The sequence below is a fragment of the Pan troglodytes genome, chromosome 7 (genome assembly GCF_028858775.2).
Source record: "Pan troglodytes isolate AG18354 chromosome 7, NHGRI_mPanTro3-v2.0_pri, whole genome shotgun sequence".
NCBI classification, from domain to species: domain Eukaryota; kingdom Metazoa; phylum Chordata; class Mammalia; order Primates; family Hominidae; genus Pan; species Pan troglodytes.
Window position 1 is genome coordinate 129,240,333 of NC_072405.2, and position 16,881 is coordinate 129,257,213.

General features: G+C 37.6%; 1 protein-coding gene across 1 annotated transcript in view; it reads right to left on the bottom strand.

Moving 5' to 3' along the window:
- Positions 1–598: 598 nt before the first annotated feature.
- TNFRSF11B (TNF receptor superfamily member 11b) overlaps positions 599–16,881 on the bottom strand; it is a 28,791-nt gene continuing 12,508 nt past the window's right edge. The window contains exons 2-5 of the mRNA XM_519921.8: positions 9,972–10,341; positions 5,786–5,977; positions 3,536–3,760; positions 599–1,803 (exon numbers count right to left, since the gene is read on the bottom strand). Coding sequence (XP_519921.2) covers positions 1,415–1,803; positions 3,536–3,760; positions 5,786–5,977; positions 9,972–10,341 — 1,176 coding nt within the window. The 3' untranslated portion in view covers positions 599–1,414. The remainder of the gene's footprint in view (positions 1,804–3,535; positions 3,761–5,785; positions 5,978–9,971; positions 10,342–16,881) is intronic.

Sequence of the window (16,881 nt, forward strand, 5' to 3'; positions counted from 1 at the left end):
GTTTGTTACATAGGTATACACGTGCCATGGTGGTTTGCTGCACCCATCAACCCCTCATCTACATTAGGTATTTCTCCTAATGCTATCCCTCCACTAGCACCCCCAGCCCCCAACAGGCCCCAGTGAGCAATGTTTCCCTCCCTGTGTACAATGACACTTTTTCTAAATAAGGAAATGTTCACAGCTTCTGCGAATTATGAAAATATCTTTTGGGCGACCACCATTCAACTCAATCAATACACTACTCTTCCAATTATTATTTTTCTTAAACTTAATAGTGCTAGTTTCTCTTATTTGCTACCAAAATAGCTTACGTAGCTTGGTGTCTCAGGGTTAGTGGCAGCAGTTATAAGTGGCTTGCACTATCTGTAATCTAAGGCTGACTTCAGAAGTTCTCCAATCTTAGTGTAATACGAATTACTTTGGAACTTGTTAAAAATGCAAGTTTCTGCTCTCATTGGCAGAATTTTTCAACAAATTGGTCCAGGAATCTGCATTTTTAGCATTTCCCAGATGTCCTGGTGATAACAGGGAAATTATGAAAGCTCAGACCCTTTAATGCCCCATTCAAATAAAAGCAACAGAAAAAGCAATAAAAAATAATTTGAAAACTTTAATAATGTCATTTATATAGTTATAAAACCACAAAATCTTTTAAATAAGGTACATTCAATTTCTCAGAGCATCTAATATTCAGATAATTTATATTTCATACGTTTTCCAACATTAAACAATTGACTAAATAATGCATTTTCTATAAAATGATATTACAGCTTATACAGATAAAATTATAAAAATACTCCACACAGAAAAAAATGGCAGTACCTATTAGAAAAATGCTACAAACTTTCCATTAAAAATATATATTTTCTCTTTCATTTGTCATAATAAACAGAATATAATTTTCTTTCCAAAATTAAGTCATACTGTTTCTTTATAGGATGATAATATGTACAAATCTTATATCTGAATGAATATAAATAGCAATACTGTAATAGTGTTACAGATATATTAGTAACTTTTACAGAAAAAAAATATGGCTTTCTAACAAAAGCCTCTAGCATAGCTGAAATCTCAAAGCTATTTAAGTTAGACATTCCCATATTTAGTAAGGCACAATGGAGTCTAGTTTTTTTTTTTTTTTAATTTCCAGTTAAATTACTGCAAGCAGTAATAAGGGAAAATATAGTCAGTAGATAACGATCCAGATCTGACAGTTGGATTAACCATTTGGGGTTTATTGGAGGAGATGTTAGTTCTTTCTCCACATCATAGTTTCTTTTAGTACCCTGTGGCAAAATTAGTCACTGGTAATGAGAAAGATATCACTGAAAGCCTCAAGTGCCTGAGAAACAGTTTACTCATCCATGGGATCTCGCCAATTGTGAGGAAACAGCTCAATGGCCATTTCCAGTTATAAGCAGCTTATTTTTACTGATTGGACCTGGTTACCTATCATTTCTAAAAATAACTTCTGATACAATTTGTACATTGTGAAGCTGTGAAGGAACCTGATGGTCTTCTTTAGACTCTGAGTGACAGTTTTGGGAAAGTGGTACGTCTTCGAGTGCTTTAGTGCGTGCATTAGGCCCTTCAAGGTGTCTTGGTCGCCATTTTTTATTCGCCACAAACTGAGCAGCTTCAGGATCTGGTCACTGGGTTTGCATGCCTTTATTGTTTTTTCAATGTCTTCTGCTCCCACTTTCTTTCCCGGTAAGCTTTCCATCAAGCTACGAAGCTGCTCGAAGGTGAGGTTAGCATGTCCAATGTGCCGCTGCACGCTGTTTTCACAGAGGTCAATATCTGCATAAAGCAAAAGCCCAGATAAGTGTTCACATCATTTATATTCATCCAATGCCATCATAAAACAAGCGTGAGGCAAAAGGTTCTCGCAGAATTTCATAATTATATTTCAATGATAACCTTTTCTTTTGAGAGGGAGTTAAGTGACACCATTTATTTCTAAGAACTGAGATAAATATTTTTTGTTATAATAAGATAATATGCTATATATTTTTGGCATCCAACAAAACTTTGGAAGAAGCTCCTAATTTTGAAAATTAACAGTAGAAAATAAGACACATCACTCTCAGTTTTCTAAGAAAAAGTTTGAGAAGTTAAAACCATAACATTTCAGAAAAAAAGGAAAGTGTTCAAGTTAGCTACTTTGTAATACAAAGTTTCATTAGTAGGCGCTAGTTGATAAGTTCATTGCTGTAACTAGCCTTTAAAGAATACACATAGCACCAGAGGGACTACCTCCATGAGGAGGATATCTGAAAACCCAAAGACATGAGGTTGAGGAACTAAAGGAGACACACAGCCTAGAGAATATTTCAGTAATAAGCTAGGGTACAAACCTAAGGGGGAGGAACTAATATTTCTATTAATGACATGAGTCACTTAGTATCTGTGAGCCCTAAGGCAAATCAGTTCATCTTTATGGGTTAAAATGTCCTCATTTATAAAATAGGGAATTTGGTTGCTTCCAATTCTAACGGTCTCTGATTTTCTCTTTTCTTTTGGCTTCAGGGCTAATTATACGTTCAAAGAATACTTTTGGTTTGCCCAAAACATAAAAGTTTACTCTTTGCATAAACAAAAGCATTCAGCTCTCAAAGACGTTGGTCTCCTAAAATCTGTTGCCCCGGTTTCAGATACTTGAAGTTTTTTAGGGTAGTGCAAGACTATACAGTCATTTAACTACTGGTGAGGACCTGAATGAATTTCTCACTGACCCTGTCTGCATTATGGAAACCCTTCTTCCTTTTTCTTCTAGCATGTCCTCCCAATGCTTATTGAAGTCAGAACTCTTTCCATCATGTGTCGTAAAGCTTACAGTCCACACTGGATGAAACTCCTTTTCTTCAGATTCTTTCCCACTTCTCTCCCTATCTCTCTTTGTTTCCCTCTCACACCATTTCTAAAGGAGAATCTTTATATAAACTTATAAGATGTGAGAACATTTTGCTGTAACTAGCTTTTTCCTACAAGAGGCTCAAACACTTTTCAGACTTTATCTCATTAATTCTCATAACATATGCCATTAAAATAATTTTAATGCAGGCCATATCATGAGGATTAATAAGAACATATTTGTAAGCTACGAAAAGCCTACCTGGAGAGAATTACCAAGTAAATACAACAGAGCTTCTTGGTAGAGGTGCAATGTAAGATACAAAGTGGTTATAGAGCTTCTCCTTGGTGGTCTAGAGGGGCTGCTTACAGAAGCGTTAAGGGATCTGGAAGCGACTCCCTGAGATACAGTCCTGCCTTCAAATGCATTTCTCTTCTCTTAGAGTGTTCAACATACTTTACAAGGAAACTGGGGAGCAGGGGTGAGAACAAAACCTTGTATAACTGTTTTTGGAATCACATCTACATTATCAGTTGGTGGAAACTTTTTCAGTCCAACAATGATTCCAACAGGGAAACAAGATCCACACAACTAAACAGACATGCAGTCTTGTTCCTGGTTTATGATAAATAGGTGTCTTTGATTTCTGATTGATCTTTTTATTTTAGATTATCATACCTTGGATGATCTTCTTGACTATATCTTGGTCTTTGTTTTGATGTTTCCATAACTTCAGCAGCTGGAAAGTCTGTTCTTGTGAGCTGTGTCGCCGTTTTATCCTCTCTACACTCTCTGCGTTTACTTTGGTGCCAGGCAAATTGTCTACCAAGACACTAAGCCAGTTAGGCGTAAACTTTGTAGGAACAGCAAACCTGAAGAATGCCTCCTCACACAGGGTAACATCTAAAGAAAGGTTAGAAAACCCAGAAGATTTACTCAACAATTGGATTTCTGAGAGTCTATTCAATACAAACAAAAACAAAAAACCAACACAATTGAATTTTCCAAGATAAAATATGCTAAAATGCAAAGTTTAAATAAAATCAAGCTTCTGTTGGCTGGTCTTAGTGGCAGAGACCAACTGAGCTTATGTGTCTTCTAATGTTCTTTTTTGGGCATTGTTTTCAAGAGAAAGTTTAGTAAATGTCTAATTAGAGTGAAATATTGCTGTAAATAAGTAACAGCCAAAAATTCTTATAATGAATACAAATATTAACATTCTATTAAAGGTTTACCTACTACCCACAGGGAACTTCATGATTAATGTCAAAACAAATAATTATCACTGACTTAAAGGAATTTGAACAGTAATTTGGAATAGTATGTTATTTTTTGCCCACATTTAGACACATAGTTTACCTTTGGAAACAAAGCAAGAGATAGATACAGATATATAAGTAGACATTACATAGGAAAATAACCAAACATAAAACTATGTTATTTACATAGGCATTACAAAGCCCAGAGCATCTGGGTAGAGTAAGTATGTCCCAGAAAATGGGAGTAATGGGGGTTTGGTTTTGGATTCATCAGACCTGGCTTTGAATACTAGTTCTGCCGTTCTACTACCTATATTCATCTGAAGCAACTTTCACAGTGTTTTTGTAAATGTTAAAGCCTCTATAGCACAGTACCACATAGTAAGTGCACAATAAATGAAAAAAAGTAAAAATAACAATGAATTAATTAAAGAGAATGTTTAAATTTGATCACTCCTTTTAATACCCCTTCCTTCATTTTTTTTTTTTTTTAGATAAGAAAGCAAAGGCTAAATGGCTTGTCTATGATTTTGATTACACAATGAAACAATGCTGGAACTGGGTTAGAATCTCATATATATATCAATTCACATTTCTCTGCTTCATAAACTTCTTTGTAGTACGAAAAACTGTTTGGGGAGAGTCAAGCTGGTTTATACCATTGCTTGATTAAACACAAAAAAGCAAATCATCTTTAGTGTAATGTGTCTTTGAGTGAAGGTCTGAGATTAGTCTAGTGGTGGGAGTGACAAGGTGAACACACACACTAGCCTGATGAATTGTCATCACTACCGTGGAATGCATTCGAATAACCTGAACTTAATACTAGTGACCTGTACCCAATGAAGAGCTTAACACAACCAGAGTAGCTTGGAAGTTCCATGCAATAGATGCACTAATACCATAGGTAACAAAGCCAAGTACACATTTCTAATGTGTGTGTGTGTGTGTGTGTGTGTGTGTGTGTGTGTGTGTGTGATGAAATCTTGCTCTGTTGCCCAGACTGGAGTGCAGTGGTACAATCTCAGCTCACTGCAACCTCCATCTCCTGGGTTCAAGCGATTCTCCTGCCTCAGCCCCGAGTAGCTGGTACTACAAGTGCCTGCTACCATGCCCAGCTAATTTTTGTATTTTTAGTAGAGACAGGGTTTCACCATGTTGGTCAGGCTGGTCTTGAAATCCTGACCTCAAGTGATCTGCCCACCTTGGCCCCCCAAAATGTTGGGATTATAGGAGTAAGCCACCATGCCTGGCCTAATTTGTCATCATGTTTATATCACTTTGCTTCTTAGTTGCCAATTTATACTTTAGTTAATAATACAGACATTCTTGAAAGTAATAACACATAACTTGAATTCTACAGTTTGGACTCTCCTAATTTCATCTCAGTGGCAAACTTGACACTGCCCTTTGCCTATGGGTAAGATTTGATTTCAGTGTGAAAGGAGAGAAAATCAAGCTTTGAGGTGTTATCTGTGAGAAGATGAGTTTTTGAGAGATTCTGAGTGGTAGCTTTAGCAGTGATGCATCGAGAGTAGCCTTAGCTGGTTAAGATTCAAGAAAGGGAAAATGTGAGTTTGACCAAGAATGTGGCTGGAGGCCTTGTGTTCAACTCAGAGAGAGATGATACTACAAAATCGTACAAAGACGTATTTTGGAATGTAATTACCTATTCCACATTTTTGAGTTGATTCACTGTTTCCGGAACATATATTGTCGTGTGTTGCATTTCCTTTCTGAGTTAGCAGGAGACCAAAGACACTGCAATTTGTGTGTTTTCTACAGGGTGCTTTAGATGACGTCTCATTTGAGAAGAACCCATCTGGACATCTTTTGCAAACTGTATTTCGCTCTGGGGTTCCTACGGAAAATACCAAGCAATTTAGTACCTTCTCCTCAAATCCTTTCCCAGCAGATGCCCTCTTAACACAGTTTTGGAAAGACTTTTCACTTGGTTTTTACTGCTACTATTATGTTGCACAAAACTCTAGCATTTTCATTTTTCACTTCATTAGACAGAACAAAACTTCCACCATCATCCCCTTTGGCAGTTTCTTCTCCTTGTAATGCAAATGCAAGTCAATTTTCTCGTTACCTACAAAACGCTCATGAAATGTGAGAGGAAAGGAAAGAAGGGTAGGGTGTTCATTAGTCCAGCCTCCGCTGAGTGGCAGTAAGGCCGTGTTGTCAGCCATATTCTTCATACAATTATTCCTAGAAAATCAAGGTAACTGCTGTGTGTCTGCTGTAATATCATTCTTTGAAATTAGTGCCCATTGAATGCTGCATCATTAAATTCCAATCAGTTCCTACTTAAGTTCTTTCTTTCCTGAATCCTAATTGTTAAGCAACTCATAAGTATGCTAACCTTGAGAAGTAAAAATTTACAACATTATAATAAACTTTTGAAGGTGGCAATAAAGTTGGCCGCTGACTCAAAAGCGTAAGCCTGCAGTTAAGCTACATAGTAAATGGAAGATGATATACCATTTGCTTAAACTGTTTAAAACAGCAGAGTCGTTAAAACTTCAGGAAGGGTGACTGCAAGGGCATTTTACTTCATGATGGAAAAATATTTGATAAATTTGAAGAAATCATTGGCAGAAAAACTTGAACCAGTCCACAACTAAAGACGCTATTAAAAATAAATACCTTCAAACACTTGACTCTATTACACATGGCTAGATCATACATTCCAGTGTATCTGAATATGAAAATATCTCCATCTAGTGTAAGCTAGTTGAACAGATTTAGACTTCAATATCCAAATGTAGATTTTACAGGCCAATTCTGGCTTATGCAAGATAACAAATATGAAAGAGAAAAATCAAAGCTACAGAAAGTTATTAAACTTCATTTATAAATCTCAACCTCCTACCTCATTGTATCTTTTACCAAAACCAGAAAATAAATAAAGGGGCAAAATGGACTGGTTCTAGTTTCATCTCCTGTCTCTTTCTACATGATTCATTGACCTGCAAAAATGACAAAGGGCTGGCAGGAAAAAAGAACAGGAGGGAAAACACAGCCTAAAACCTTCACATATTAAATATTACTTCCAGCATTGCACTGACATTATCTTAGGAACCACCTTACAAAGCAAAGACGGTTTTCTGTTTGTGTGTTTGTTTTTAGTACTTTCCTACTACATCCTACTCCTTAAATGGGATACAACTCTATATCAAATTCTACAATATCATAAGCAGAGGTATTTGGGCAGGGATTCCATGGCATTCTTTCATTGCTAATTTACTGGAAATAAGTGACTTGGACACCTGGACCCAGGTCTCCCTTTGTTGACTGCCGTATGTTCTGCATGAAGAAGAATCTTTTTTGGGGGGAAGGCGGGGGCGGTGGCAGGAACGGAGTCTCGTCTCTGTCACCCAGGCTGGAGTGCAGTAGAGGGATCTCAGCTCACCACAACCCCTGCCTCCAGGGTTCAAGTGATTCTCCTGTCTCAGCCTCCTGAGTAGCTAGGGTTACAGGCATGCACCACCATGCCCTGCTAATTTTTGTATTTTTAGTAGAGGCAGGGTTTCATCATGTTGGCCAGGCTGGTCTTGAACTCCTGGCCTCAGGTGATCTGCCCGCCTTGACCTCTCAAACTCTTGAGATTACAGATGTGAGCCACCGTGCCAGGCCTAAGAATCTTGTTCATTCTTCAGATACATATCTGTGGCTTGGGTCTTCTCATGCATCCTAATGAGAAGTTCATATGTGTCAGATATTTCTTTTAGGTAAGTTAGCTTTTAAAGTTATTTAACAAAAAGAATCTAAGAATGACAGAACTAATGTTTCATAATATATTCAGAAGCTTTATCTAATGACCTTCCTGAACATGACTTCCCTCTTTATAACTGATGGTACTTTTTATGAAAAAGATCTATCCATCTAAGTAATGATTTTACCTTATTACTATCAGTGGAAATATAAAAATTATAACCTGCCAGGCAAAATGTGAAATTATAATGATGGAGAAATTTGGCTTTACAGTTGAGAATTCACCATGCTTGCTCTAAGTAATTCCACAGGAATTAACAGAATGAAGTAAATAAAATATGGAGAGGAGACAATCTGATTTCAAAACAGCAACAGCAACAACAAAATGGTTATTAAATACTTTTTAGAGTAACACCACATAGTCTTTCCTTCTCTTTGGGCTGGAAACCTCTTATTTCCCAAGAGGAACCGCTGTGTGGGTTTTTAGGGAGGGAGAGGTAAATAAATCCCACTGTGCTGCCAGTGTACACAGAGTAAAATGTGTACTTTTGTTCTGAGTCTTCTGGCTGCCTGCTTGCTTCATTCTACAAACAGATTTTCTTACTTATTTAAGAAAGATCCTTGTGATTTCCATTATTTTTCAAAATTTTCTAGTTTCCAAGCTGCATAGCCCACGTTTCATTTTTCTACATATACAACTTACTGAATGAATTACATGGATTTGCTTTTATCTGATGGGATTCCACACCCCGCACCCTGACACACACACAACTTAGCTTAGCTTTTGAGTCTCAAAGTACCATCCAATAGAAAGTAGGAAATATCACCAATTCCTCCCTCAAATACTCATATGAAGAGGAATTTTAAGGGACTCTGATGCAATTTGCATCTTCTGTGATTAATTTTATAAGATTCACTATTTGAGAAACAGAATCGATTTTGATTTTTGAATGTTTCATTTGTATGCCTTTAAACCTAAAGTATTGGTCATCTAATAATTTAGACTTTGTATATCACAAGTTTTGAGAGTTAAAATAGTTACAGATACTTAGCATTGATGACCCTGTTCTCAACCAGGAGCGATTTTGCCACCTGACGACATTTGACAATGTCTGAAGACATTTTTGGTTGTCACATGGGGGAAGGACTGCTATTGGTATCTAGTGGCTAGAGTCCAGGGATGCTGCTAAAATTCTACAATGCACAGGACAGCTGCCCACAAAAAGGAGTCCAGCCTAGGAATCCAGATATTTCTTAAAGTATCAGTAGGGCTTAAGTTGAGAAACACTGCTTCAAACTGAGTCATCAGAATCTATACTGATTACTTCTTCCATCTAAGTAAGTGGATACTCTTAATTTTCTCAAGCTATGAAAAGTTATAGACTGCACTGAAGCTTCGCAACTGTGGCAGAAAAAAATGTGGGTTACTGGTTTAAAAGATTCAATACACATGAGCCCTAACCAATGCTGTTCAAAATGCAAAAGAGAAAGCACTTTGTTTATAGGCAAGTGCTTGCTCTTGGCTTGACAATCTGTTTTGTCTAAGATAAAGAATAAGCTCATTGAAGAGATTCTGCTATAGTCCTTACCCTCCCAGACACTCAGCTCCCATGCTAAAGGAAGAACTAGCCTTGTTTTTAATAATGAAATGCAATTCCCCTCACTATTCTCATTTTTTACATAATTAATTATAACCGCTTATTGTTAGCACTCCAGAGTCTCATTAATATCAGCATAATTACTCTCTTGGTATAAATTAACATTTCTGATGTTTGTCAAAAAGCGTTGCAGTTTGAAGGTGTCCATGCTGAAGTCAAATATAGAGGTATAGATCAACTATCAATAGTGCAACTTGAGTTTGTTTCTTAAAAAAAAAAAAAACCATCATGCATCTCATGAGAGAAGAATTTGCTGCATTTGAGATTTGTCACTAAATTGCCCTGTAGTGGCAAAGTATTCCTCTGAGCAATGGTCCTTTGGAAGCACTCCAGACACATAGTACCTACCTGGCAGGTTTCATTACCTTTGCAATTTGCTATCCTATAATGTCATCAGAACAAAAGTGTTCTCCTAAACTGTCACAATTATCTGACTTTGCATGATCCTAATTAATTTTGCTGCACGTTGACACGTACCAGCTTGCACCACTCCAAATCCAGGAGGGCAGCTCCTATGTTTCAAGCAGAACTCTATCTCAAGGTAGCGCCCTTCCTTGCATTCACACACGCGGTTGTGGGTGCGATTGCACTCCTGCTTGACGTACTGCAGCTCCTTGCACACGGGGCTGCAGTATAGACACTCGTCACTGGTGTGCCAGCTGTCTGTGTAGTAGTGGTCAGGGCAAGGGGCGCACACGGTCTTCCACTTTGCTGTACAGTGTTGTTTTAGGTAGGTACCAGGAGGACATTTGTCACACAACAGCTGATGAGAGGTTTCTTCATCATAATGAAGGTACTTTGGAGGAAATGTTTCCTGGGTGGTCCACTTAATGGAGATGTCCAGAAACTAGAAGGAGAAAGGAACACAGTGGCATCATCTTAGCATGAAAATAGGGTTGTTCTTATGTGCAACAGTATCATTTGACTCAAAGTCCTGTATTACCTTAAGCCTAATGAGATTTGCCACAAAGTAAGCTTAGAAGCCATAATTTTTGCCTCCAGGAGCTTAATCTCAAAGACCAGGAATGCAGATAGCAGTGAACATATTAACTAAAATCCAGGCTCAGAGACGACTGGAGTAGAAAGCCCATCAAAATAGAACTATAACACTTAGATGCACTGCTGAATTACCATGTGACTTGAAAGACACTTTGTCGTCTTGGGTTGCAGGATTATCTCTAGGTGAGTGAGTTGGATTAACTGGTAATTGTCAGAACAGCTACACAAATCACCTGTTAAAAATGTAGATTCCTGGGATTCATATCCTTAAGTATTCTCATTCCACCGATGTGGGGATGTGGGATTGGGCCTGGGGATTTAAAACACCTGCAGTGTTTCTGACGCCTGGGATGCATACTAAATAATTATCTCTTCATTTATTCATTTGACAAATAATTAACTGAGCCCTTAATATGTGCCAGACTTTGTTCTGGGCACTTGGGATACAACTCTGAATAAAATAGGCAAGAAATTCTGCCCTTATGGAGTTAATCCAATTAGAGGAGTAAAAATAATACATTATAATAAACTACGCAAGTATTGTTTTAAAAAAGGAGAGAGAGCAGGTAAAGAAGCCCGGAAACATGGAGGGGAAAATAGGGAGATTAACATTTCTAAGCATGGTGCTCATATTGGGGAATAAAGGATACCTCTTTCAGTTTTTCCTATTCTAAGACTTTTGGATTCCAAGAAAACACTGAAGAGTTGGTGATATGCGAAGGTATATGATTACAACAATCATTCCTATCACTCATTCATGCAACAGATATAGATTGAATGCCTACTAGGTGTCAAGCACCAGGAATATGCTGGTGAGTCAGACATGTCCCCTGTTGCCATAAGCTTGCAGTTCACCGAAAAGATTCCTCGAATGTAAGGTTCATATTTACTCTAAACATCATATTGATCAGCAGTCTTGACTCTCATAGGTGAATGACATCTAAAAACAATATTAAGTAAATTAAACGACCACATCTCTTCAGGTGTACTGGGATAAATTTCAGGGAGCAGGCAGGGATCAGAAGTTTCCATACATAATGGCAGGAAGAGGCCTGTGCAGTAGGGGAAAGAGGATTTCATGGGCAAGGGTGCCACTTGGAAGGAGAGTTTCAACTGGGTATTCTATCTTGTATTTTAGATCCCCAAAGGTCTTCCAGGGAGCACTGAAGTAGTTCTTCACACTAATTACAGGAATCACACACTCAGAAGAAACTGTGTTTTTTGTGTGTAGGGGGTGGTTTGTTTGTTTTTGGTACAGGGATCAACACTGACTATTTTCAGGCCTTGGGGAGGTGGTAAACCAAACAATAATTTTTTCCAAAGTCTCTTTGCAGAATTCAGGAAATCTCACAGGAACCCCCTGACCTGGAAAAGGCATGCCAAGCTAGGGAAACAGCACACCCTTTTGAATTAGGGGTGGCAAAGATAAAGAATGGCCTTTTTCATAAGCATTTGAACATTTTAACTGAAGTAACTTCATTCACTTCTTATGGGAACATAGCAAGTGTTTGGGCTGATTTGACCTAATATGAGCTGATAAACCAGAAGAGAAGAATGAAACATCTCATCCGGTCATTGACCTCTTCACAGAGACAATTTTCAAAGACAGTGAGTGCTGTAATGCAAGGAACTCCCAACCAACAATAAGCAAAATTCACTGCAAGCTCAGAGCTGCTTCAGTGGTCTTTTCAGGACATTCCCTTGACCTGAGAGTTTCTAGTGAAAGCATCTTCTTGAATTTTCCTGGGGCTTTTAATTGTCTCAGGTGGAGTGGGTTGACACTAGATTACAGAAATGGACCAGTAGTGAGTGGCAGCTCTGGTTTGTTCTGAATCTTTCAGAAATAGATGGAACCTATTTCTTCATTCAACACACACTCCTTGAGCATCCACTATGTACCAGGCATCATGGAGGGAACTTAGTATGTGGCATACATAAAACGCAAATGGTCCTTGCCTTCAAGTTCATACTTGAGTGAGCACGCAGACAATAATAAGTGAAGAAATAATTACAGCAAATAATTACAAATAATGATCAAAGTAATGCAAGAAAGCAAGATGACATGTCTGACTTTGTTGCTAGTTTGTCATTTGAATATATAATGGGACAACTTTCAGGGCTCCTATAATATAATTAATTATCCTATAATATATATAGGAGAATTATATATGATACATAATTCAGGGCTCCTATAGTGTAATCAATTCTCAATATTATAAAATGAGGATTTCCTGATTCAACTTGCAAATACATGTGAAAGTAATGAGAAATACTATTTTCTCTTGCTGTTCACATTCACTTTCCTGGAAAGCCACTTTTGAGAGTTGTGTTTGCTTTCAAGAGGCCTGGCTTAGTAAGATCCAGAGGGATTCCTTTATCTTGAGTGCCACTGCTAAGTGAGTCACATCCTGGTAGGTAGGAGTCCTGAAGTTTTCCCCAGCAGAACTTCCCACTGGTCTCCCTTTCCCATTTCAACATGGTTCAGGTGTGCCCATTTGTTCATCAACACGGACTCTTCTCCCTTGCCAAAGAATGATGAGAATAGGATGGGAAAACTCCACAGATGGTGCCTGTGATGAAGAAGCCGCATAAATACAGATATGACCAAGAACACTGATGCAATTTATATTTTTCTAGGTATTTGGACATGATATTGTTGGTTTCCCAAAACCATGCTTCAGAAATTTGTTGCTCTTTCTTAAAGATACAGGGAGGTTGAGGTGAAAGGAACCCACAGAGAAAATGAAGAAATAAGGTCAACTTGAGAATTAGAGAGTATGTTAATGAAGGTAATTTCTCCAAGGCTATCACGTGGAATAATCAGATATATTTTTAAAACTGAGAAAGCCTTGAGAAATTACAAACTTGTTTTCAGCAAGTTCAATTGGGCCTCTGTTTTAGTTGAAGATTTTTCCACTTTGGTAAAAAGACAGGCTCTGTGTGGCCAAAATTGGATGTTTAGGTCTCAATCTTTGGTTAGCCCCAATTCCCACACAGAATTTCTGGACTCAGTTACTGGACAGAGGATGGGCAAGATTAATAGAGCTCTTCATCTCAGTCCTTTCTCTCGGTTTCTTCTGCTTATTTCCTGGAAAAGCGATGAAAAATATGCCACAGGACAGATCACCTTAACATTGGATACAGCTCCTTTGCCACTTGATAATATTTGAAACCTAATAAAACCTTAAAAATTCGTTTCTGTGTAAAATGCAGACCCTTGATGAGCATCTGCCCAAGCTGGGACACATGCATCGGTGTGTCTGAGGAAGCATGAGGTACTGTCTGTAGAAGAAGGTACTCCGAGATCGCGCCACTGCACTCCAGCCTGGCGACAGAGCGAGACTCTGTCTCAAAACAAAAACAAAACAAAACAAAAGCCTACTCTATTTTTTGTTTTATGCTTGACTTTTAAAAAAAGAATTAAATGATTTTCTTTCTGTGTTCTTTCTTTCATTGTCCTTCCATTCCCCGGCTACCTATCATTTTGTATAGACCACTTATGCTTTAAGAGAATCTGAAAGTCTTCTAATCTAGTGCTTCTCATCAGTCCAGAATTTCTTCCTGAAGCCTCCATTCCTTTTTTTGAAAGGAAAGTTAAGGTTTCATCTCAGCTAGCTTTATCCCTCTCCTTGCCTTCCATTTTTAATATTGAGCAATGTTAAAGAATTTTCCATTTTAAGCATAAGCATCTTTTCTCACATATCAAATGCTAGCAGATGATGGTAGAAGGTGAAGATGGTGGGTGAGTTGAATTAACTGTTCTCTAATGCCTTTTCTAGCTCTATCATTGTCTTATCCTTTGGTTTCATAGTTTAATTACCCAGTGAACTTGGAAAAAAAGTCTTGCTCTAATCCCCTTCATACTTCTTGTTCCACCTTGTTTTATTTGTGAAACCCCTCTTTATAGCAGAACTCTTTACCAACCTCCGCTCTTCAAATTCACCCATGCCTTCCATTCCCTCTGTAAAATCACCTGATGTCCCAGCTTGTCAGTTATGCTTTTCCTCTAGCAAGCCAGCTCATGTTTGATCCTACCAGTGCAGTTGCATGCTTAACAAAAGTCAGTTCTGAATCTGTTTATGCTACTTGTAACTATAATTAGGAAATTCAATTATTATGTAAACCAACAAACATGAGTGTGAAAAAAATTATTTTTCTATGAAAAGTAAATGGAATGCTTTGGAATGACTTGAAAAAAATGAAGCCTTTCCCTTACCCTCAAAATAAAACACAGAAAAAACAACCTACTGCAGAATTTGGAATAGGTGAGATAACTGTTAAAACAGGGAAAACATCTAGAAGGATCAATTAGTTTCAATCAATTAGTTTCATAAATATCTTTAAGTTCCAAAGCTGAATGGATGGGTAATACTTACAGAAAAGAGTTTTGTAAGAAAGGCAGCATGAGACTTAGCAAACACTGTCTCTAAGAAGGGGTTTAGTTGTATTTCAAAATACAGAGGAATGAATGTTTACTTAAATGTTTTAAGTCAAAATAAAATATTTAAGATATAAGTATATAATTTTTATTAAATGCGCTAACTGATTTTGCAATTAATCATTCAGCTGTTGGTCACAAATATACAAATTTCTAATAATTCCCCATATTTAAGAAGTAGGAAAGTATCATAATGGTATATGCAAGAAGAAAAAAAGGAGTATTTTGAACATGGAATTTTATTTTGTCTATTTCAATTTTATTTTTATTGAGATGGGGTCTCGCTATGTTGCCCAGGCTGGTCTTGAACTCTGGGCTCAAGTGATCTGCCTGCTTCAGCCTTCCAAAGTGCTGGGATTACAGGTGTGAGCCACCACACCTGACCTGTTTTGTCTATTTCATTCAAGCATACATGTATTAAAGCAACTCTGTGCCAGACAGTGGAAGAATAAACAATATATATAATATTTTGGTTTATACCTACTTAGAATGTTTAATCATTGTTATCATTACGTCTCCACCAACTATAAAAATGAGTCAGGGTAATTAACTTGTTTCACATCATAGTAATTAGTGCAGGCAGAATTCAAACTTAGAGCATGCGTCATATAAAATGAATTTTTTGGTCAAATCCTTTAACATTTACCAAATGCTTTCCCTTACGCTATTCCCTTCACGCATAGTCCAAAAGTAAGCCCTAAAGTGCTTAATTTTCATTCAGTCTCAAGGGCATAGAGTTAGAAGATCACCAGTGTTAGGAGATCAATCACAGCCTTCCTGAAGTCCAGATAAACTGACCTTGACTTTTCTTTGTGCTAAGACTAGCTTTTGTCCAAAGCTACTGAGTTGAAAATTTATCAGATCACAACTGATTTGACTAGAGAATTCTACTGGTGTATGCATCTTCCTAAAAAACAAAAGAATACACTTGGTCCAGCAAGTTTATTTTTGCATTATGCAATGCAGTCAATCCCATACTACTGGGCCTGCTTTCTGTATGCAGAACCATGAGTGACACAGTGGGTTTCCATTTATGGAAATTCATTAAAAGAAGCCCACACAAAGTCTGAAATAACCACTTGGTTTGGGAGTTCCTTTTGTGATCCCTCGTCATGATCTTTGCCACAAAGAACTATTTGAGGACTACCCAGAGTTAGCTAAATTCTGGTCAGTTTTAAAACCATGTCAGTTTACAGTTCGTCTTAGCCAAGAAAGGAAACATCCAGGATATATGCTATGGTGAATTTACTAAAGATCTCTCGTAGTATGAGTTATGAAAGTTATCAAAAACTGTCTTCCTGTGAAGGTCAGTTTATTTGATTTTTTATTTATATTATACCTCCTCTCCCCTTTTCCTCCATTCCTCAAATAATTCATTTATTCATTCAACAAGCACTTATTGAAACAATTGCTATGTTCTGAGAATATGACTAAGTGGAGTTGAATAAGTTAATGTAAGCATGCATCCAAAAACCCATTCTGATTTAAAATACTCACAAATCACTGCAAAACAATTGGAGGCATAAAAGGGGAGAAAGAGCAAGAAAAGACTCAACAGAGAAACAGGTTGGAAATTGTGAGGGGCACGGGTAATGGAGAATGAGAGGAAAGAATAGGTATAACATGTTGGCTGGTTGCATTGGGAGGGGGTGGTGCTAAGAAGCAATCGAAGAGCACATCCATGAACTCTAGCCAGTAGGTATGTGGTGTTGCCATTAATTACTGACAGCAGGAAGAGCCAATAATTATGAAGAAAGAGAAGGAATTTGGTTTGGAACATCTATCTGCCTTCTATATGAGACTCAAGTGATGATGTCTGGTAGACAATTAAAAGTATGTATTGGGAACTCAGGACAGAAAAGCAGCTGAAGACACAGCTTTCGTGGTTATGAGCACATAAATTGCTCTAGAAGCAGAGAGACTGGAGTGACATTACCCAAAGAAATTGTG